This window comes from Branchiostoma belcheri, unplaced genomic scaffold (assembly GCF_001625305.1).
Source record: "Branchiostoma belcheri isolate BF01 breed outbred unplaced genomic scaffold, Haploidv18h27 scaffold26, whole genome shotgun sequence".
NCBI lineage: Eukaryota > Metazoa > Chordata > Leptocardii > Amphioxiformes > Branchiostomatidae > Branchiostoma > Branchiostoma belcheri.
The window spans coordinates 1,722,515-1,746,857 of NW_017803865.1; the positions used below are offsets into that span (position 1 = coordinate 1,722,515).

Consider the following 24,343-nt stretch of genomic DNA (forward strand, 5'->3'; position numbering starts at 1 on the left):
AAAATTCCCATTATTTACCTTTACAATCATTGAGTAGTTATAGCCTTCCGATGTCTCAAACGGACATAGGCCCGGCAGTTTTAAAAAATGCTAGGGACCCCAAACCAACCACGTATTTAGAAGAACAAGAACTATTTACCACCCAAACATCACGAGCCTAGCATGTCTAGAACAAGAGATATCAAAACCGAAATTTCTGCCTCAGTATCAAGGAGAGCCGATAGGGGTTCAAAATCTAATTTTTCTTCCACAGGTCAATATCTAAATACACGCCAAAGTTCATAACAACCCATCCATAGTCTCTTTAGTTATGCTACTTAACGACATACAAACGCTTCAACAAACATAACCTTCGAAGGCAAAGGTAATAAAAAAGCAAATAAGAACACACTGTAATGGCGGGTTTATTTCAGCTAGACACGCATTTCAAGGACTCTGGGCACTTTAATAGTCAAAAGATACAATTAGTCTGAGCTTGGGTCCCCGAACTATTGTAGAATAACAATTCCTAATATGTCAATCGCGAAATTAATGCATATTAAACAACGCTCAGGAGTCATTAGTCTGGTACATGCAGCGGACGTACAGTCGCCGCCGCAGTTGGAGGTGCGAAACTTGCTAGGTGCCGAACTTCCCGAAAAACCAAGGGAAGAAGTGCTCAGCTGACCGTGACGAGCTTGTTAGTGGTTACATATCTGCTGATCGAGTACAATTAGGTAAGTGACAAATAGTTTTTGGATGAAAGGTTCAGATACGGGTAGACGAAATGCATGCAAGAGGGGGTGCAACGAAAAACGCCATGTTGTTCTTGCTTTTCTTGGGCTGTGCAGCCTCAGGTGACCCAAGTCTTCCTCAGTGTAAGACAGCTGGGTGGCGAGAGTGTGGGCCTCTCTCACTCAAGCTGGGATTTTCTCGGACCGGCACATGCGTCATGTGTGAGGCCCTGAGTGGGGACGTTGCCTCTGTGAGTCCGTTCCCTTTTGTTGCTACAGCCAATGAAGTGGCAATAAGAGGATACCCCTTCCATGTCCTCTCGGCCAAGAAACTGGCACCGCTCGATCAGGCGAAGGTCCTCACTTTGGCTTTGATAGATGCAAAGATCACTGATGTGGAAAATAACACCTTCGCTGGGTTTTCCAGTCTGGAGAAACTGTCCTTAGATTCTAACAGGTTGACTAATGTCAACGCAACCTGGTTCACTGGGTTGAAGAATCTCTTGATGCTGATTTTGTCCAACAACAACATCAGGCGAATCGAGCCAGGGAGCTTCGTGCATCTAACTGCCCTAAATGTCTTGGATCTAGAGAACAACCTGTTGCAGGCTGTCGATCCTTCCTGGCTCTTTGGACTGAATGGTAGAATGGTCCTGATTCTGAAGTCGAATGCAATCTATAGTCTTTCCCCTGGGTTATTCCAACACCTTTGGTTGATGAGGTTAGACCTAAGGGATAATGATCTATCATGTTTGGATGAAGATGTGCTCCGGGGACAGTCTAAAATCACAAAGCTACATGTCAGCAGTGGTATGCTGTCATCTGTCCACAATGCAATACCACATAAAGTGAAATGGAGGTTAAATCTATTAGCCAATGTGTTCAGAGGGTCTGTAACAATGGTCGTTTGGGTACCCAAGTTCCTGTTCTGTGCCAGGCACAATGCTCATGAGCTCTCGTTTGGGTGGATGCTTGATCCTTTGGATAGCACGGCTGCTTTCACGGGAGTGGTCAACCCTGGCAAATCATGTGGTGTTTTGGGCAGTTCTCTGAGCACGATCTCCATCCAGCCTCCTGTAGTTGTCCTGGCTACCGGCAGTGGCTCCCTGGATCCCGACAAACCGGACACCAACACGCTAGAGCAGTGCAGGCAGGTTTGGGAATACGATGGGGGAATCGCAGTGCCCCTGATGGGGAAATCAACCTTCCGATTGGTTTCCATGGCCACAGAGATTACAGGCTCTGAAGGAGTTGGCATGTCATTTGTTCAGACACAAGACACGAACACACTCACCACCACAGAGTCTGACACGTACACCATCCACACAAATGTCACCCACGACAACACAATGAACATCACCTGCATCTACATCACCAGAGATGAACACACAAAGTTGTTCTTCACCGTTTTCCCAGTCCTGCGCCAGACTCCCACAACAGAAACCTGTTACACAATCGGTAAGAACCATTCCAGTAGGCTGGCACACTACTCTAAAAGTACAGAGAAAGAGTACACATCGTCAGAACCGAGGGACTACTCTTATGTGATAAGTATTACCACTCTCGGGCCAGACCTAGAGGTGGTTCAGGTACCAGGTCATGTTATCATCTCAGTTGTTGTCTCGGCGGTGGCCGTTCTGGCCATGTCGTTCCTTGCAGTGTTGCTGTGGAAGGTGCGCGCAGCAAGGTTGAACGCTAAGGACGACATGACCAGCGACGATGCACACGTTTGGACCATTCCCCCTGGCGTTACCTTCCCCGGCTTGCTGAGGTCCGCTTCCCTCCCTGCTGCATGTGCAGGCAAGATGGCGTCGGATGACGCTGTCTCCTGTAGGTCATTGCCCGCAGTCCTACATTCCATCAAACCTACTTACAGTGAGATCCCGGATGACGTAGCTTGTGCTCAGAGACCTCTGCCTGGTCTCCCACACGTGTACTCAGAGATCCCGGATGATGCCGGTGTGGTCCGGACAGCTTCCCTCCCTGCGCGCACTCGCGAGGCCGCCCCAACCGATGCGGCGTCCTGTAAGTCATTGCCGGCTGTTCTACAGTCCATCGAACCCACCTACAGCCAGATCCCGGACCACATGGCCGCTGCCCAGCGCCTCCTCCCCGCCCTCCCGCACACATACTGGGAGATCCCGGATTACCAAACGGCCGCACAGCGCCCCGTGCCTGCCCCACAGCACACCTACAGTGAGATCCCAGATGACGAGAGTGGGCCCATGCCTTTCTATGCTGATGCAGATTTTTCGCTTGATGTCATCAGTAACAGGAGATTGAAACGGCTGGCCTTCCGAAACCAGCGAACTACTCTGTCCGAACGATCCATGGCCACATATGGATCGACTGGACAGTTAAAAGGCCAGCGGAATCCCTTCTACAGAAACGCCTCCGAGGTCGAAGGTATAAGATCCCGAAGGCAGTTGAGTACAGCTTTGGTATCTCGGCTTGCTGACCAAGGCTTACGTCACTACGCTAACGTCACAGATGCAATCCTGTCTAGGGGTCATGACGTCACGGTTACTCACATCGCCCTCCTCACACCACCTAACACCTACTGGCCTTGGGAGATCCCAGGGGAGGGAACACTTGCGTCCCTCCCCCTCACACTACCTAACACCTACTGGCCTTGGGAGATCCCAGGGGAGGGAACACGTAACACACCACGGCGTGCGTCCCTCCCCCTCACACTACCTAACACCTACTGGCCTTGGGAGCTCCCAGGGGAGAGAACACGTAACACACCACGACGTGCGTCCCTCCCCCTCACACCACCTAACACCTACTGGCCTTGGGAGATCCCAGGGGAGGAAACACGTAACACACCACGGGGTGCGTCCCTCACACTACCTAACACCTACTGGCCTTGGGAGCTCCCAGGGGAGGGAACACGTAACACACCACGGCGTGCGTCCCTCACACCACCTAACACCTACTGGCCTTGGGAGATCCCAGGGGAGGAAACACGTAACACACCACGGGGTGCGTCCCTCACACCACCTAACACCTACTGGCCATGGGAGATCCCAGGGGAGGGAACACGTAACACACCACGGGGTGCGTCCCTCCCCCTCACACTACCTAACACCTACTGGCCTTGGGAGCTCCCAGGGGAGGAATCACGTAACACACCACGGCGTGCGTCCCTCACACCACCTAACACCTACTGGCCTTGGGAGATCCCAGGGGAGTGAACACGTAACACACCACGGGGTGCGTCCGTCACACTACCTAACACCTACTGGCCGTGGGAGATCCTAGGGGAGAGGACCCATATCACACCATAGGAAACAACGCACGCTTCACCCACAACCTATAACACAACTGAATGACGTCCCACAATCTATTTAACTATTTATTATAAAGGGCGCAGAATAACAGTAATTGGAAAAAAGCATCAACGCTTGCCTGACAAATTCATTACCGTGTCAAAAAATTCAGACAGCGTCCTTTTATTCAGACAGCATCTTATCGCAGATTTGTACCAAATAATCACACATTTGACCAAATGTCGGAAACCTGATCATGTGCCTAGCTCGCAAGCACACATACTTCTACCAAAAAGGAGGTTGTTTATGAGTATAAACCCTACTCACACAAATTACTGGAAAAACGAACAAACAAAGAAACAAACAAACAAAATAATAAAAACTAGAACTTTTAAAATTCGCATTGATGCTCTTTTGAACTAGCCTGGGTGTCATTCCTTTTTACGGGTCTCCTTGCTTGTACTCGCTGACCTCCAAAGCTGAACCTACACAGCGATCAAAACCTACCCAAGGAGTCAGTGAGTGCAATTTGCGCCTTGGATGGCACTCAGTCTTCTTTTGGAACTAAGGCTTGAAAGAAGATAAACTTTGATTTAGGATTATTAATACGATATTATTGGGATCAAAACATATACAAATGGTACGTAATCAAAAGAAAAGGAGACTCTAATCATCAATGTTTTATGATATTGATTTGAGCCGCTTGTATTTTAGAGGGATTTTTTTATATATGTCATTAGTATATTGGGTGACCTTTATAAGTATTTTCTGGAAAATAATGTAAATTAATGAAAGTAGCAAGTTACATGTTCCTAGCACTTAAAGTCAGATAATGTTATACATTTGTAACTATATATATGTTTGCCTTGTATTGATATTGGACTTGTTAATGAGGAGGGAAGCGGTTAAGTACGTAGTTTCGTTTTGTGTTATAGACAGGTCGGGCGGGGTGGGGTTTGGCAGGGGGATTCGAGTGTGTGGTTAAGGGGGAGGAATATTGATTCTGTGAACTGCTGTTGGTTTATAGAGCGCGTAGCGCTAGCCTCCGTTAATCTCCAAGCAGATCCCTCTCGGTGGCAAAAAGACAGTATCAAATTGGCCAGGCAGTATCCATTAGCCAAAGAAGCTCCATTAGCCACCGACGGGCCACCGTTGGTGGGGATCAGGACACAAAAAAAACCCGGCCATATATAAAAAGGTAACGATCATTCCCCACAACCTCTGCTTGGAGAGTAAGCCTCCGTAGGCTCGGTGTCTATGCATTAATTAAGTACAGGGACTACAGAAAAGGAAGGCTGAAACAAAAAGCCCCAAAGCAAAAGCATAAGCTGAATATAAGATAATGGTTTTATTTACTAGTGTTGTGTCAGATGTTTGTGTCCCCCCTACTGGTGTAGAATTTACTTAATACGGCTGCAACCTATATATAGCAAATTGAATTGTGCGTAGCAAGGCTTAAGGATATAAATATGTATAGAAGTAGTAAGAGATATGTTAAAACAAGGCTCCTTGGTTATATAATTAAAACTGTGAATAGATCTCTAGAAAGTATGTAAGAATCTTGTGACGGAGGAGAGGGTCTGCCATTTTGTATACACCCTTGTAACAGTCAATGAGCTGTGACTGTCAAACCTCAGAACATCATATTCTGAACTGAACCTGAAGACGTGGCGTGCAGTGATCTGGTGATCCTGGTTACTGATCTAGTCTGGAACTGGAATCCCGGTCTGTCCGTCGGTAATTATTAACAACCGGTGGAGGACAGTCACAACTAAAGACACCATCACACTACGGAAGACAGCGCTTGGTCTGTGATGCCATTGAAAACCTACCTGTTCCAGTTCAGGTGAAGCAATCATTGTATTTTTTAATCATTATGTTGAAAATTAACAGTTTTTGTGTTGGAAAAAAACATTATCGATTGAAACGAGACGTTGATATAGAAATGAAATAGCGGTATGAATAGCAATAGAAATTGTAACGGTAACGTTACATGGGCATGGGTTTTTTGAGGATATGATCTACTGTCCACAAGCAGAGGTTGGTGGCCGGGAAGATTGTGACCTTTCTAATATGCCCTTTTTTCTGTCGCTAACACCCCCGCAAACGGGGCACATTGGAAAAGTCACAATCTTCCCCCACCAGCCTCTGCTTGGAGTCATTCACTCTGTTGTTGAAGCTGATACCGCTAGAGGTCGTCAGTGCACGGCCGGGTAAATGCGCAGAATGCGCGGATGTGAATGTGTTACTACCGTCTGTCTTGCAGACCGGTAGGAGGAGCGTGACGAACATCTCGTCGCCTTTTCTGACATCATCACCTGTAACTACAAAATCTGCGGCCCGCCTCACATCACCGGTACTACTGAACATCAGCTGTGGTCCTAAGGTAGGTCTTCGTTTTACGAACTAAGCTGGAAATCGTTCATTTTATCCGAGTGAAGATTTTTATGAATGACAATATTGGGGGTGGGGGGTGTGGACTTTCACTCCCTAAAAAAAAGAACATCAGGTAACTGTTACAGCTCTCTATTTTCACGCTTTCGCTTCATGAACTGAGCGTCTGGGTTTTAGTATTGTGATACTCTCAGCAAATATCTAACTTAACTGAACCCATATACTATTCATCCAACCCTTCACCCACCTGATAGATATAAGGCCACAGGCTGTAATTTTACCTGCACTACTGTAAATATGCAGGTGGTGTTTAGAGCCCTGAGTGTGATTTACATCAGGTTCACAGGAATACAGTGTTGGCTTATCATAAATGTACTGTTACGTGGTAATAATATCATGACAATGATTTATTGTATGTAATTATATGTTCTCAAGCAAGGAGATTAAAGCAGAAGCAAAATTTCAGTTGTAACAGTCAGGTTCAAGCTAACTGACTCAGTCTAAGCTGTCCGGACCTTTTGGCACAGTGGTTAGCTCGCCTAGTTGTTTAACAGTGATAATAATTATACAGACTAATGTGAACTATGTACAGATTCGATTCTCCCTTCTTCAAGTTGTTGAGACAGTCGTAGATTTATGAACATATGGAGCTTATGATACATGGTTTACAATTCTTTCTGTCCTATCTAAATGTTGAAAGCTGATTCAGTGATTGGCAGTTACATGACCATAAATTTTACAAATATTTTATCCCCAGACCCCAGATTTCTTGCTGTGTGCCTCTCTCGTCAAATCCATCAACACGAGCTTCCCCAGTAAGCGGTTTAGGCTGAGCAGCCCCCTACCTGGTTTGGACAGTACTGCAGCAAGCACAATGGACTCCATGGAGATAGATGATGCCTTGTACAGGTAACGTTACATGTAACGCGTTACACGTGCATGATTAGGATCAGTTGCATAGATACATTGTAGCATAAACAATATCATACAATATATGCAACATGTGCAAGACCTTGTCAAATAATTTTGTAATAAGTAACATTGGAAATTACCTGCACAAGACAAATGTTTCCTGCATCACTCTGAATTTATAAAGCATGCATAATACTAAAACTGTTACACTGTTATTTGTTTTATACCTCATAGGTAGGAGGTAATGGCCTTCGTGTAGACTACTCCATCTACCCGAAGATTCTTTACTTCGGCAGGCATATGACTCTGTTATGTTAGAAGAACATGACTGGATTGTCCATGTGAAAAATATCCTCAATTACAATGGTCTTGGACACATATGGCTAAACCCGAAGTCATACCATTTAGATACAATAACTGCTCAACTACGACAACGACTACAAGATATTTACATACAAAATTGGCATTGCGATATTCAAAACAATTCCAAACTTTCCTTTCTTTCTACACTGAACAAACACTATAAACAAGAAAACTACCTTTCAAACATAAAAAGACTTGACGTACGTAGAGCAATCACGAAACTCAGAATTGGCTGTCACAAACTTAGTATAGAAACCGGAAGATTCCATAAAATTCCCAATGACCAGAGGGTTTGTCCATTTTGTCCAGAGCTTATTGAGGATGAATATCACTTTTTGATTTTGTGTCCTAAATATATTAATGTACGCAATGCACTATATACTAGACTTTCAGATTCTTTCCCAGCATTCACCACAATGAACTCGGAAAGAAAATTTAAATACACATTGACTCGTGACAACCCCTACATGCTATACATAGGGATATATATTAAAGACTGTATGGATATTAGAAACGATTGTATAAGTTGATACTTATCTCATACTAGCCACCCACTTTTGTATTAGATTAGCCTTATGAAAATGTAGTTGACATGTACTTACTTACGTTAGTAGATGCCATACTTTGTACACTGTACAATTGTTGCGCAATAAAGTTATTATTATATAAACCTAGTACAACTTGGACCGGTACAGGTAGACATCAGAAATACCCAGGCTCAAATACCTGCACAATTAACCTGAATATTCAGACATTATTCTAAGCCCTGCGTGGTTCATAAATCTTGGAATGTTGCAAATACATGTACTCGTGCATCTTTTATGTTGTTGTTGACACACTATGCTGACATATGATGTTCACATTTCTGCTGTGTTCCCAGTCGTCAGCGGTATGTGCTGGGAGACAGTGCCATGGTGCGGATGGCCAGGTCCTCTGTGTTCCTCAGTGGCATGGGAGGCCTGGGGGTGGAAGTTGGTCAGTACAAGCACATTGGCAAAACTGTCTGTCTAACTTCCTGTCTCCTTCTCTTTTTTAAAACATCTAACCATGTGAAAATATATGAAGGTTTAACTTGCTAGTACAAGAAGGTTATCTTAATGCTGTCATTAACTAAGATATATTTCATGTACATGTATGTACTAGTAGATAACATGTATATGTTTCTGTAGGCAAAATTCTTACCTGGTTAAGTTAACAAACTTTGTTGGCATGCCTAGAATTTGTCCTTAGTTTCAGAGTATATTCCAAAAAGGTTATTTCTAATCTATTCGCTGGGAATGAAACATTAATTTTGTTTTTCTCATTTTTCAGCTAAGAACATTGTGCTGGCTGGAATCAAGGTAAGAAATATGTTTAACATAGGGACTTGTGACAACGTACAGGGAGCTAGGAATTTTTTCAAGATTTTCGAAAGGAATGTCTTTTTTCGTCTTCTTGTTTGTTAAGAGTGTGTTTGTTTTGTTTCATTTCCCAGAGCCTGACAGTCCATGATACCAAGACTGCCACAGTGTCAGATCTGGGAACACAATTCTTCCTCAGGGATGACGATGTTAAAGAGGGGAGGAACAGGTCAGTGTGGATTGTAACATATGTAATCTAGTGGTTACCAGTACAGGGCTCAAAATGCCACCTGCATATGCAGGTCAGGGTTGGTAAAATTGGAGAACATTTCTGATGTCTACATGTATGTACATGTAGCCTGTAATGGGCATAGCAGTTCGGCCACAGCCTGCTTCGAAATACTCTGGCATCAAAATCATACAACAACCTGGGACAAATGTGACCATGCTGTAACACTGTTTTGTAATACTGTTTTGAAGGTTTCTCCATGTAATACTCTTTGCCTTTTTTTTACCCTCTTCACCAGAAAGTGTTCTGAATCTGCTGTATTTTCAGAGCTGAAGCCAGTGTAGGGAGGCTGGCTGAGTTGAACCCATACGTGACAGTGAAGGCCTCATCAGCACCTCTTGGGGAGGACACTGACCTGTCTTTCCTCAAGGAATATCAGGTTAGGAATGAAGTCCTCTTAAGCTAAGGTCCCAATTACGCCGGTGCCCGTCGGGGATGTAGCCCCGGCTGGCCCCGGCCGGGTTCAGGAGTCGAGCGGGCATCGGCTGTCGTGGTCACAATTAAAAGTTTCCTTCAGTAGCATTTTGTTAGAAATTTTGTCACCCTCTTTGGTCGGTATCCGGCAGGCACCCGGCAGGTACCCAGCAGATTCTCTGACGATGTCTTGTATTGACCTATACGTAATGCAGAATTCACGTATTTGTTGTGATCATTTGATCTGTGAGGTCACACATTTCACCCGGGTTTACGAAGTACACACCTTTATTCTGTTCATCTGGTCTGTGACGTAAGAAATGTGTCCCGGTGGAATGCCTGCAACCGGAGGGGTACCTCTCGGTGTTCTCACGATGAGGTCACGGCGTCTTTTTGTCAGCGGGGCCCGGGTAGAATTTAACTCAGAATTAAATTCTTCTCGGGGCCCCGACGGGCCAAAAAATAGCCCGGTAGCCGCAGGGTGCCCCGCGGGGCCATGTCGGGGTCCCGCCCGAAAGTGGTAAAAAACAGCCCGGGAACTACCCGCCAGGGCCCCTTTTCCCAATTGGGACCTTAGCTTTAGCAAGGATTATTGTACCCAGAGGTATTATTTTGTATGTGTGTGTGTGTGAGCATGTACATGGTGAGAATTCACCAATAATTCACCCCAAATATTTTTAGGTTTTCCTATGTAAACATATTAAATGTAGTATACAGCATATTCTTCATATCTAAGTGTCAGAAAAATAATTATTATTATTTAATTGTTGTAGTACTTTTCTTTAGAAATGAAACATAATTACTTTTTGCTGACTATATTTCATTTTATATGATGCACCCACAATATTTCTTGTGCACCAAATTTTTTAGGTTGGGTACACCAGTGCACCTATTCCCAAAAATGGATTTCTAGCCCTGACAAAAGGTCAGACACAGGTGGTAAGGTCCCAGACTTGATGCCCCTGTGTTTTCTGTTCCAGTGTGTTGTGCTGACAGAAGCCAGTCTGAAGCTTCAGCTGAAGGTGGACACCTTCTGTCGCTCACAAGATCCGCCTATCAAGGTAAAACAATGTCAGATAATTGGTTTTAAAATCATACATGGTTTATAAAAATTATTATCCATTAAGTAGAACAAATATAGGTTTTAATATGAACAGAAATCAATATAACGTCTCAAATTGTTAGGTGTATAGATCAGGATGTTGCTCTTTGGTGATTTTACATGACTCTTCTGATATCTCATTAAGGTTGTATATGGCAAGTCAGAAGTTATGTTGTCTGTTTTTCCACAGTTTGTGAGTGGGGATGTGTATGGGGTTTTCTGCTGCTGCTTCTGTGACTTTGGCGATGAGTTTGAGGTGTGTGATGCCACTGGGGAGGAACCAAAGGAGGTTTTCATGGCCAAAGTGACCAAGGTTATAAATATAGTCTACTTATATCTATAATTTTATATAAAGATTATGTATTGTTGTGTTTTTGTTTTCCCAGCAATGAGTAAACAAGTAAGACAAAACATGACCGTGATGAACTAAGGTTTAGGTTTATTAGGAAATATGGACTTGAACTAGAAAGGCAATATTTGCAAAGCAAAATAATGTTCACCTTCACATAGTCTAGCCTATCTACTGGTCCGTTTATACATAGCCAAACACATTCAAATAAATGGACCAGGCCCTTCAACTCTGTCCAGCTATGTAATCCAACACCAAAGGGTGCCTACTGCAATACATTGTAGTTACATGGTGACATTGACTTAACACGTATGTGTTTAGAGAAGATGAAACAGAGCAAGAAGAATGTTTTCCTTCTGTGAAGGGTAACATAGTGATTTCTACCCCCAGGCCAGCCCCGGCGTGGTGACCTGTCTGGAGAACCGCATGCACGGCTTCGAGACTGGCGACATTGTGACCTTCAAGGAGGTCGTCGGGATGGACGCTCTCAATGGAACCAGTCACAAGATCAACGGTAAGTGTGAAGGCTGTGGGTGGTACAATGTATTTGTCTGATTTATTTAAGATGAAAGATGATCATGAGCAGGCCTCCTTTAATTTGTTTTGTATAACTGGTTAACAGCCTTTGTGTATAGCGCACCAGTTTTGTACAGTAAGTAGAGTAAGCCTGGGCTGTAAGGCTTGAACCACAGGGATGTACACCTACTACTCAATAAGTTTAATGGTTTTTTTTAATGTGCAGGGATCCCCTGGCTTTACTTCCCAACTAAAAGATCATCCCTAACCAAAGCTAGGTACTCATTTTCATCTGAATTGAGGGAAGAATGTGTAAAATGCTTTTCAAGGGCACAGAATTAGGTCAGCTACAGATTTGAATACAGAACCTTTAGATTTTACATGGCGGACAGAGTACGGTCGTGCAGCAACTTACCCCGCCCGACAGGGACGACGGATGATGATGATGATGATGACATGTGATTGAACAACACTAAACCACAAGTACCATTTTCTGCAGTGATATCCCCCTACGCCTTCTCCATCTGTGACACCACTGCTGAGAAATACCAGCCTTACAAACATGGCGGCATCGCACGGCAGGTCAAAGTACCAACACTAATCAACTTTGTAAGTAATATATTTGTCCACAGTATTATAAAACTCACGAGTCATGAGAAACCATTTTATTTGTTCACATCTACGTAATATTTTACAGTACACAAGTCTCATCTTTTGTATTTTCTGTGTACTTCCCCATAATATACATTATACTGACAAATGTTTCTTTCGTATAATTTTGGTTCAAAAGTACATACATGTTCATGTAGTGAATCTTTGGATCATTTGTTAACTGTACTGTCCACAAAAGTGAGGACAACTCAGTATCTTGCTATCCTACATTCAGGAGTCCCTTGAGAAACAGCTGACCAGTCCAAACCTCCTGACGGTCGACTTCGCCAAAATGCATGTAAGTACAATAATGTTTGAACCACTCTTTTCATACAAAATGTTTCCTTCCAGTGGAAATACTGTACAATACAGGATTTATTGAATTGTCATTGAAACCATTTTCCTATTTGTTATTGATGAATAAGAAGAATGATCCTTGTTTTGTTTAATGTGTACTTCAGGCCCCCTCCACTATACACCTGGGCATGTGGGCACTGCACAAGTTTCAGGAGGAATACAGCAGACTTCCCAAACCTGGGTGAGACTTATTGTCTTTCCTTTTCATTTCATTGCAATGAACTGCATGACTGTACTGAATAAGGAAATATGTACAAATGTATACACATGGCCTCAAAAATAATATGGATGAAAAGAATTGTCCAGCCAATTACTACATAAAATACTCTCTAATAAAAACAGTCTTTTGTATCACTTTACCAGTCTTAGTCAACCTACATGTAGATATGACACTACAACACAATACATTTGGATATCAATATGACAAAGATTGAAAAGTTTCTATTGAGATTATGGATCTGAGTTTGTAGAATTTTTTGTAATTTTCTTTATTCTTTAGAAACTCAGAAGATGCTGCCAAACTGGTGGAGCTTGCCCAATCACTTAACAGCAAGATGCATGAAAAAGTGAGTGAATTTTAAGTAGAAGAGAAACCTACTCTGTGGTAAAATTAATGTAGATTTTGAGACACTAGAAATGTCACAAACTAAGCATTCAAATGTTAATGTAAGTGATAGATGTATATTGATCTTTTTATAAAAAGTTTTTTGTAAATGTAATTACATGTAGAATTTAACTACATTATATTTATATATATAATGTAGTTAAATTTATTAGTTTGTGACATTTATAATATATAGTATATTTTGTGACAAGTGAAAAGGATGCCTTCTATTACATGGTCCAAGTTTAAGGGACCAGTATTACAATAAAAGTAGAACACAATAAAATGCCTTGATGTTTAACGAACTGTACATGTACCTTAAATGTAATTTTTATTGCAAATTTTATTTTCCTAGGTTGACAATGTGGACAGCAGACTGCTGACCTGGCTGTCCTACACAGCACAGGGCTGTTTTGCCCCCCTGACAGCAGCTATGGGGGGGATACTGGCACAGGAGGTCCTCAAGGCTCTAACTGGCAAATTCACACCTCTCAAACAATGGGTAAAAATTTGGTGCTTCATCTACTAGTAAGAATAAAATAAACATGGCACCACTACAACATACAGCTCAGATCTCGATTAACTTTCCTATGTGCGTTTTACATATGGTTTATACTGTTTATTTCTTGTTTCTTAAGATGTGTAAGATGCACTAATTAGCTTGCTGATTGTCAATTGTAGAAGTCAGAAAAAGAAGCCAAAGCAGAAGTACAGTTGACTCATCTTACATAATCTTGTTCCTTCTACATTTCTTTTTTTTCTGCAGCTCTACATGGATTCAGTAGAGGTCTGTCAAGAGTTAGAGTCAAAGTTAGAAAGTTTACAGCCAAAGTAAGTTCATCTTGATTCTGGTTACTTGTCTACATCAACGATAATGGCCCTTTTACATAGACACTGCTGTCCCTGGTGCCGAATGACATTTACACCGACACTGCTGTCCTTGTCCCTGGTGCTGAATGACATTCATACTGACACTACTGTACATGTCCTTGGTACTGAATAACATTCACACTGACACTGCTGTCCCTGTCCTTGGTGCTGAATGACATTCACACTGACACTACTGTACATGTCCCTGGTGCTGAATAACATTCACACTGACACTGTTGTCCCTGTCCCTGGTGCTGAATAACATTCACACTGACACTGTTGTCCCTGTCCTTGGTGCTGAATGACATTCACACTGACACTGTTGTCCCTGTCCTTGGTGCTGAATAACATTCACACTGACACTACTGTACATGTCCCTGGTGCTGAATGACATTTACACTGACACTGCTGTCCTTGTCCCTGGTGCTGAATGACATTTACACTGACACTGTTGTCTCTGTCCTTGGTGCTGAATGACATTCACACTGTCACTGCTGTCCCTGTCCCTGGTGCTGAATAACATTCACACTGACACTGCTGTCCTTGTCCCTGGTGCTGAATGACATTTACACAGACACTACTGTACATGTCCTTGGTGCTGAATGACATTTACACTGACACTGCAATGGAGCTCCAATGCGGCTGCAATAATTTATTTGAATTAGCATAGCATCTACCATGTGAAAATGTATACTAATATTTCTTAAATCTGTTGCAGGGGTGATCGTAATGATGCTCTGAGGATGTGTATAGGAGAAGACCTACTTAAGAAGCTAGCTAGTTTAAAGTTGTTTATGGTGAGACAATATCTTTATCTGTGTGTTTTTTTGTTTGTTTGTTTGTTTGTTTGTTTGTTCAAAAATTGAATATTAGCCATGTGCCATTACTCAACTGTCAGTATGCAAAACATTTTTATAATGATGTATTGGTACTTGTTTGTTAAAAAGTTGATCAAGCTCTACATGATTGTACAGCTATATCTCTAAGATCGTGTTTTCTTAACTCTCAGTGTTTGTGTAGGAAAGGAACTACTTGGTATTTTGTAGATTCTGCAGTGCATGAGAAGAGCAGTAAAAGTTCTGTGTCTGTTTACTGTTTACAGGTTGGCTGTGGTGCAATAGGCTGTGAGATGTTAAAGAACTATGCCCTGATGGGGGTAGCTTCAGCTGCAGATGGAATGGTAAATACAGTATAACATTTTCTTCCCCTTAAAAAAAGCAGACCTCACAACAGAATAATTGTATGAAATAGTAGAAGCAGTCAGGATATGTACTCTATTGTATTATACCAATTTGTGTCCAGTGTTCTTCAAGCAATCTAATTTTTTACTATGTTGAATAACATAATGGTTTAATACTTATGTCCATGTATGTTTCCAGATCACCATAACTGACAATGATTTGATTGAAAAGTCCAACCTGAACAGACAGTTTCTCTTCAGACCACACCATATACGGGTGAGTATTGTTGTGCCATTAATGGGAATAGTAGCTGCTACATGTAGTCTATGCTATGCTATAAGATTTTTGTTTTTAACAACTGAAGTATATAAAAGTCTGTGAGCGATAGATCCGTTGAAATATTTCATGCATATTGAAGAACACATAACTTTTGGATGTTTGATTGATTGACACAAATATGTTGCTTTCTGGACAGGAAGTGTGGTTACACATAAACAAGAACATGTTATACCTCATCAGCTTGATGTCTGGAGTATATTTTTGTTTGAATAGATAGAAACATTTTACAATGTTTTCTTCTTTCCTTTGGTGTTCCTTCCTGCAGCAACCCAAGAGCACCACAGCTGCGGCCTCTGCTTTAGAGATTAACCCAGGTGGCTCGCCAGTTTCTTCATTTCATAAGAGTGGCTAAATGAGAAATAGTATAGGAAATCTAAGGTGTCTGTCTTATGGCACAATTAGTAATGTTATCATAAATTGAATAAGTAATACATACATACACAATACATGTGCACAAATCATCATGGTCTTTTGGAAAACAATTTGATAACTATGTTTCTGTCTTCATGTCCTCAGATCTACACGTCAACCCACATCAACATAAAGGTAAGGAAAATAACCATCTCAAACTATGAGTCTAAGGACTTCAGCTATTTCAGTGTGTCGATTTTTAGCAAAATGGTTTGATTCTGAAGAAACTGAATTTTTGGTACCAACAAAATGAAAGCTTCAGTTTCAAGGCTGAAATAGTCCAGGCCTTAAGATCCCTAATGAAAATTACATTTGGCATGTCATGAATTCATAATTCAAGGTTTGAAGATGTTGTTTCATTGACATCTCTCCCCCCCAGTTTGTCCTGACACAGAGGAGAAATTGTACAATGACACGTTCTTTGAGAGCCAGGACCTGTGTGTCAACGCTCTGGACAATGTGGAGGCAAGAAGATACATGGACAGGTATTGGTCTCTGAGTTGCACAGCCCAAATATAGGCAAAACACCCTTAAGAAGTAAAAAGTAGCAGCAGCCAAGAATGAAAACTTAAAAATAGAACAGTTCTGATATTTTATCTGTATCTGTATAACCAGTATAGCTGCCCCTTCTAATTCTATGTTCTTGTCATGTATGTTACTGGTAAAAGTAGGATTACTTTATGATTACTGCCTTCTGCAAGCGCTATAGTGTATTTAAATGCTATACTGTAGTTAAATGTACATGACTTGTGAATCCATATGAAAAATTGTGGCTGCTTCCTGTCTTCCTCAGTCGATGTGTGAGTAACCAGCGTGCTCTGCTGGAGTCAGGCACCATGGGACCAAAGGGCCATGTACAGACCATCGTACCACATCTCACTGAGTCCTACGGCAGCCAGGTAGGATAGGCAGGAAAACCAATATTTACAACTTAAACATTGAGCAAAACTCAGAAACATTCAATTGATCTTTAAGAAAATGTCAAGACAAAACTTCAAGACATTCATGAATTTTTAAGGAAACGTTAATGTCATGTTGAAAATGTAGAATGTGTTGTCATGTCAGGCCCCTTCAATTGTGTTCTTCCTTCAGGAAACAAGTAGAAGAGATCTCACTCTTTTATTGTGTGTCAAAGCATAATATCAATTAAGCTTGTACAGGAAGCAATGGCCAGTTGTGGTTTTTCTGATTATGGTTACATGTAGGCAGTCTGTTCTTGCTGCCATGGTGACTAGAATTTCTTTTCTCATCTTTGCCAAAGTTCTTAGGATAACAGCCAATACTCAAATTTACATTTGGGAACTTAAAACCTTATTCTTCTGCTGATAGACAATACAACGGTTACTATATACATGTATAGTCAAATGCCAACTTGAAGGTAGTTGTTCAGTTATGATTCAGTACATGACATATTGCCCACTGCAGAGAGATCCCGTTGACCATGATGTCCCCTACTGTACCCTGAAGTCGTTCCCTGCAGTTATAGAACACACCATCCAGTGGGCCAGGGACAAGGTAGGGAACACACACAGCTCAGTATACTGAAAAAGAATGCAAATTTTACTTTTGTGGTGGTTTTACTTGTATTTCATGGTACATGTACATGTATGAGGGAAAATTCATGGAAGAAATAATTCTGTAGTACATTCGAAAATGCAAACACATGTCATGATTTTGCGTTAAGAGGACATTGCAAAAACTGTGAAGTACCATGCACAAAAAGTAAAATGCATTGACAGTAGACACCCCTGGCAACATACCTTCAAACAGCATTACCATGTCACAATCAAGCTACATGTACATGTCAAGTACCTACATGTACATTTATGTGCTTTCTAAAATTGTTTTTATGTAGGAAAGTTGTTTGAATGTATTGATCATCACCAATAACATATTGATATGATTGAATCTCTTGGCAGTTTGAAAGCATGTACAGCCAGAAGCCTTCCTTATACAACAAGTTCTGGTCAACCAACGGCTCTCCAGCAGAAATCCTGCAGGTAAGAAGGAATGTTTTCTTGAAGTTGCTTATCTTGCTTGTTTTCCAATCTAGTTATGGTTCAGGCATACAATATGACTGTAGTAGTGTTTCAAAGAAAATTAATTTTAAAAAGTGGGTGTAAAATTTTTCGGTAACCACTAATGAAAAACTAGAACCAGCCTACGATAGGAAATGATCTACCGTTTTGCACCTGCGACATCACATTTTTGCCTATGGTATAGTATTGAGTTTGTATTGTTGCAGACCTTGAAGGGAGGGGCACAGTTAGACGGAGCCGTGCAGTCTGTGAAACTACTGAAGAATAGACCCTACAGATGGGCAGACTGTGTTGCACTGGCAAGAGTCAAGTTTGAAAAATATTTTAATCACAAGGTAAGGTTCTCAGTGACTTTTCACAATCACGTTTTTACATGCTGATTTACCGCAAATTTGGTGATGTCAATTCATTTGTTCCAAAGAAATGATTGAGTCAATATCAGGATATCAAAAATATTTTGCCCTTTTTTTTCCATTTTCAGGCAAAGCAACTCCTCTACACATTCCCTCTAGACACAGCCATGAAAGATGGAAGTAAGTTGAATAATTCTAAGAGTTAACAACAATGTACATCAGTGCTGGTATGCAGAAAAAGGATTTTGAGCCCTAGTGCATAGAGCACATTAAGTACATGTAATAGTGTACATGCGTATTGCCTAGTGCTACTGATCATGCATAGTGCTGCCCAAAGCTCAATACCAGTACACTTGTTAAACTGTCTTTCATGTATACATCACAAATACATGCCAGTATGTCTTCTATGTTGTAGCCCTTTTCTGGCAGTCTCCTAAACGGCCACCCAAACCAGTTGATTTCAACCAGGAGGATGACCTGTGAGTACAAGTTTAATATATGGACAATTCTTCAAGTTTTTATGTTGGAACCCGCAAATCTATTTATTTTTGGGGTTGGGTGGAACTATCATTATAATAAATACACTATTTGTAAAAATGAACGTACTGCATTTTTTCTAAATCCATTCTGCTTGTAAAGTTGACTTACAAATTGCTTGCTAGGAGTCAGTGTGGAAGATATCATTGTATCTGTTGATGTTACTTCAGATTTACCTGTCTATAATTTGTGCTTTGTCCTTCCTTGTCCCACAGACACATTCTGTTTGTCCTGAGTTGTTCACGGCTGCTGGCAGGCCTGTGCAATATTCCAGTCACTGATGAGGTCAGCTCTATAGCAGTCTTCTTTTTTTGAATCATAGTTATTTATGTTACTAAATACCAAAACCATCTGACAAGTTTCTATCCGTTCTAAGTAGTTTGTGTGTTTTGTATGTACTGTTAAGTATCTTGTGTTGTTTCATTTCCCAGGACTTGACCAAGGCTGCATTGTTGGAGCTTCTACCCACCATAAAAGTACCAGAGTTCAGACCAAAATCAAAGGTACAAAAATCAATTTAAACAACTTTTACATGACTGAACTCCAGTCAGGTCTAGACTAAGTCATCATTTAGACGTATTTCGTCTGTGGGATTAAGGAAGCAATATTTTCAGTGCCATTAGCACTTTGCAGTACCCTAGTGTTGCTGGCTACCCAAGTGAGGCCCTGCCCAGCACACGCTGCTTGCACTAGCTCATTACGTAACATCATCATCAGCCATTATGTATATCAGCTAGTCCAGACTCCATGGTAGCCAGCGACATCAGGGAGCCAGCAGAAACTAACAGAGGATGGCTTTCAGGCTAACAGTATATCTGTCATCGGGTTTGGAACATAGCAACTCTCTTTACGAGATACATGTAAGTCAACAAGACGGAACGCCCAGTGATGGAGGAAAATTGTTATCTTACTGCTAGTTCATATACATGTAGGGCATAGGTGTATTGGTGAAGTACTAGAGAAATATCTTTGTCAAGTTCAGAAGAAAATCAAAGTCTCATCTACAGAAGCCAAGGATAGCATACTTCCTGGAAGTCTGAAAACTCTGATTTCTTGCTCATTTTCAATTGTTGGATTGACAGTTTCTACTGTTTGTTGCAGACAATAGAGACTGATGAGTCAGCCAAGAAGCCTGAGCAGGAGGAGTTCTCTGGGGATGAGGTGGAGAGGAGTGTGCACATTCTGGAGCAGCTCCTGCAGGAGAGGGACCTCAACTCAAGTCAGTCTTTATTTCATGATCAGTTTGTAAAGTATTGTCTTATGATATTAGGATAAAGTAAAATGCGGGCAGCTTTTACCACAACGTCACTGTAAGAAACAGTCATCCAAACCAAAGGGCTACAGTCAAACGTTACCTGTGCTACATGTACATGTAGTGACCTCCTCTGCTGTAACAAACAACTTTGTGACCACTATTTGTGGAGAGGATAAAAGAGACTTGGCAGATGAAATAGTTTTGGTAACCAGGCTACCAAGAATCCAGTCTACATTGGCCACCTGCCTACTGTGAACCATTTTCTTCATGTCCCTTGAGTGGTCACTATATACAGTTTTCAGTGTACATTCAATCCAGTGTTATTGCTAAGTTGAACACTTGCTTCCCTGCACAGATACCCTTCAGATGGTCCCTGCTGTGTTTGAGAAAGACGATGACAGTAACGGGCACATTGACTTCATCACAGCCTGCTCCGTATGTCAGAACCTTTACTCAGTACTTTTATACTATTGACATCTCTGTACTGTAAACATATTGACTACAATGCAAAAAAGTATGTGGAAATGGAAATTTACTCAAGAGGGTGGTAACATGTTAATAATCAGTTTGTATTGCTACATGCTACATCTTCAATAACAGCCTGACAGTGTTTTCCAAATTGTAAGAAAACATATTCATAGTAACTGTTGTACAAATGGTAATTTATGTGAATTTTGAGATTGAATTTTAGGCATTTAGAACATTTACATGTTGGATATATCACTACGTACAGCATATAATGCATGTACCAAATTATATATCTCCTGTATCTGTATTTGTTCTTTCTCAGAACCTGCGTGCCAGAATGTACAGTATTGAGGAGGCAGACCGGTTGAAGACCAAGCGTATCGCCGGCCGGATAGTACCAGCCATCGCCACCACAACTGCTGCTGTCGCGGGATTGGTGAGTTTTGTTGTAGTCTCAAAGGTATTTAAAGTCATTTAAGCTAAACATTATAACTGTGCTCTGATATGTTACAAAATTAAGTCCATCTCTCCATCATTTTGCAGTTCGTGATGGATAAAAATGTTGCCAAATCTGTCACCGTCGACAGGCAAAAATCAGCAATTGTTAAGATATTGAAAGAGATGTCATTAAAGGTTAGTTTACCAGCAAAATCTGTACCCCAATATGCAAGGAATAGCATTTCAGAGGGTCAAGTTTTCACAATTTTCCTGGTAATTTTCATGCCAAGTAGAATTGAGATGACGGAAAAAAATTCAGGCTGGCTAGAACACTGCAGTATCATCTTAACCTGTGAATATTTTGCAGGTTTCCATAGAACTGGTGAAGGTGGTGCTGGGTTCCCCACTAGAACACTACAGGAACTGTTTCCTGAACCTGGCCCTGCCTGTCATGGTCTTCTCTGAACCTGCTCCGCCTGAGAAGTCTGTCATCAGGTGGGTGGTTAGACGCGTAGGAGCTACGATTATGAAATATGATTGTTAAAACTATCTTCTGACTGATTATAGTCAACTATTTTGGCCTTATATTTGGCCTTTGTGTAGACTGCAAAATAACAGCTCTTCTGGGTACTTCATATGTTTTTATAGCATGTTAATTTTTAACACCATCCAAATGTGCTGTGGGGCACATTTGGATGTACATAACTGCACAACCATAGACATACATGTACTACTATGGCATGTTAAACTTAACTTCCACACATGTATAAGTAAACTGAAGTTTGAATCTCTGAATGTTATTGACTACGTAGATTTTTGCAGGCTGAAAAAAGTCATTCTCTGTATTATGAATCAAATGTATATTTAGATTTCTCTCTAGCTGCTGTGATCCCAACTGTGCACCTAAATCATTGTGGATGGGGTCAGCAGGGAAGGTGTTTGTTTGTTTGTTTGTTTGTTTGTGTTTACACATGTTTGTTGTTTGTCTGCAGGGAAGGCCTATCAGTAACCCTGTGGGACAAGTGGGATGTCCATGGCAACAAGGACTTCACCCTGAAACAGTTCCTCGCATACTTTAAGGTAAAGACATCAAGAATCAGCAAACTGAATGTGAGTTCTAGAGATTCAAATAAAGTGCAAGCACAATAGACAAAATGCACTATGACCTATGAAGTATAAAGGAAATATTGACAACGGTTCTAAATAAAATAAAAGTGTACTTCCTAAATCCTGACTGGTGTAGGTAAAATTAAATTTGTCTGGTGCCAGCCAGAGGTATGCTGCATCAAAAAAACATATTTGAAACCTTGGCTAGCTAAGATTTCCACGACATGTAACATCATAAATTGGATAAAGAAATGGTTTGTGCTCTGGTAACAATTATGTAAAAGCCTGATGAGAATATAGCATCACAGCAACACCAGATTTGAATGCACATGTAGATGAAGCATGATGTCTTTGTCATGTACAAGCAAGGCATCTCTTTTTCAATGTATGTCCTTCTGTGAATTCTATAGGTGCTACATGTACATGTATACTATGCAATATATAAACCCTCCTATTTTGCAGGAGAAACATGGTTTTGAGGCCACCATGGTTGTGTATGGAGTAAAGATGGTGTATGTTCCCATCATGCCAGGTCACAAGAAAAGACTACCACAGACGTGAGTGACCTGCCTCTTTCTTATACAATTACCTATCTTGCACTTTCTGAAACTGCTTCAATACATTGTATGTATAGATCTCACTTGCTTCATTTCCTCTGGAATCTTCTTTCTTCTTTGTCATTCTTCAAGTACCCCCCAAAAACAATGTGGTTGCAAACCTTTTATAATTTTTTTTTTGGGGGGGGGGGGAGGGGGACAGATGAAAATTGATATTGATATGTCATCCATATAGTCAATATGGCCTTAATACCATATATGTTTCTCACAGAATGGTAAAGCTGATCAAACCTGGTGCTGAAAAGAAATATGTGGACCTGACCGTTTCCTTTGAGGGAGAAGACGGAGAAGACATCCCTGGCCCACCTGTGCGCTACTTCTTCCATCTTTAAGATGGCCTTCTTATCTACAACCCTTAAGTCACTCAGTGTCTCTGGGAGATTCTTAGACACTGTGGGGTTACCATAATGTTGGATTTCAATTGCTAAAGAACACTCAAATGAACCCGCCACACAAGTCTGATGTTATCTTCTGGAGTACCTACTTATATATGTGCTAGTTCAGAAACATGTGAAGGAAATGTCCTGTTACTCCAATAATCAGGGTACCTTTTCTTGTGAAAGTTTGTCTGAATGTACTCAGATGAACTTTCATGCTGATGATACATGTATTTTGGAACAGACTATTAGAAAAAAGTTAGGTTTTCTTTTTTGTCAGTGTCTTCTTGGTTACTATTTATTAGTTATGGTTTTATAATTTTGTCTGATTGTGTAACAAAAATATTATATGAATATTGCAAACACAAGATGTGAGCTAGCTGTACTTGAATGTGGTGAGAAGAAGCCTTGTCTTTTGGGATGCAGTTAACTGTGTCAAGAACAGCACTGCATATAAGATATACATTCATCAAAATAGTGAGTCAATGAATCAAACTTCTCTGAAAAAGTATTAATTCTCTAAAATATATTCTTTAAATAAATATAGTCTTTTGTTGTGCAGCTTGTCCTAGTTTTGCTTCTTTGTAAGCTTTTATCAGCAACTTTTGTAAAAGTTAGAATTTTGAACATATGCCAGCCTTCATTTTTTTTCAAACAAGCTTCTTATTTTGTTAGTCAATTATACGACATTTAAATCAATGCACTTTTAGCCAGTTAAATTTGTCACTGCAGTAAATATATGTACGGAAATCAGGAAAGTAATTGAGTAAGCAACAATATGAGCACATAGCTGATACTATCATTTCTAACTGGAAGTTAGAAGGAAATTTCTTTTGTTGTGTTGTGACATGGACTTTCTAACTGTTGTAACACAGAAAAGGCAAAGGTTTTGTGGCACTGATTATAGTGTAGAGGGTGGCATGAGATGCTCAAGAGATAAACACCACAACCATGTTCATGACATTGTCAAAGAGATACAATATTTAATGAAAACCAAGAAAAGATGCCAGTAAAAAAACATGATGTCAATGCCTATGCATGTGTGAATATTTTGACTCTAGTCATGAAAATGATA

General features: G+C 41.0%; 2 protein-coding genes across 2 annotated transcripts; both read left to right on the top strand.

Annotated features, from left to right (window-relative positions):
• Nucleotides 1-29: 29 nt before the first annotated feature.
• Nucleotides 30-4,547, top strand: LOC109471903. Its single transcript, XM_019771353.1, is given in 3 exon segments — nt 30-2,960; nt 3,234-3,861; nt 3,863-4,547. Coding segments are annotated over 3 exon segments (2,937 nt in total). The 5' UTR covers nt 30-766; the 3' UTR covers nt 3,978-4,547.
• A 1,230-nt stretch (nt 4,548-5,777) lies between these two features.
• LOC109471901 (ubiquitin-like modifier-activating enzyme 6) lies at nt 5,778-24,255 on the top strand. The gene is made up of 37 exons (XM_019771350.1): nt 5,778-5,831; nt 6,252-6,371; nt 7,137-7,288; nt 8,535-8,629; nt 8,966-8,994; nt 9,129-9,223; nt 9,551-9,662; nt 10,678-10,758; nt 10,990-11,112; nt 11,539-11,662; nt 12,164-12,273; nt 12,551-12,613; nt 12,777-12,853; nt 13,172-13,238; nt 13,632-13,778; nt 14,043-14,107; nt 14,865-14,943; nt 15,249-15,326; nt 15,526-15,603; nt 15,932-15,980; nt 16,183-16,212; nt 16,457-16,562; nt 16,871-16,976; nt 17,503-17,592; nt 17,997-18,077; nt 18,323-18,451; nt 18,598-18,649; nt 18,885-18,948; nt 19,222-19,291; nt 19,438-19,509; nt 20,108-20,225; nt 20,617-20,696; nt 21,052-21,165; nt 21,535-21,662; nt 22,160-22,247; nt 22,737-22,831; nt 23,103-24,255. Exons 3-37 carry the CDS (start codon nt 7,254-7,256, stop codon nt 23,221-23,223), a joined length of 3,051 nt encoding a protein of 1,016 aa, XP_019626909.1. The 5' UTR covers nt 5,778-5,831; nt 6,252-6,371; nt 7,137-7,253; the 3' UTR covers nt 23,224-24,255.
• The last annotated feature ends 88 nt before the right edge of the window (nt 24,256-24,343 follow it).

What these genes read in the sequence shown, in the direction of transcription:
- LOC109471901 (XM_019771350.1), top strand. Translation starts at nt 7,254, where the DNA reads ATGGACTCCATGGAGATAGATGATGCCTTGTACAG. An exon ending in AGCAGACTTCCCAAACCTGG is followed by an intron (nt 12,854 to 13,171) that starts GTGAGACTTATT and finishes TTTATTCTTTAG; the next exon opens with AAACTCAGAAGATGCTGCCA. An exon ending in CCTGAGAAGTCTGTCATCAG is followed by an intron (nt 21,663 to 22,159) that starts GTGGGTGGTTAG and finishes GTTTGTCTGCAG; the next exon opens with GGAAGGCCTATCAGTAACCC.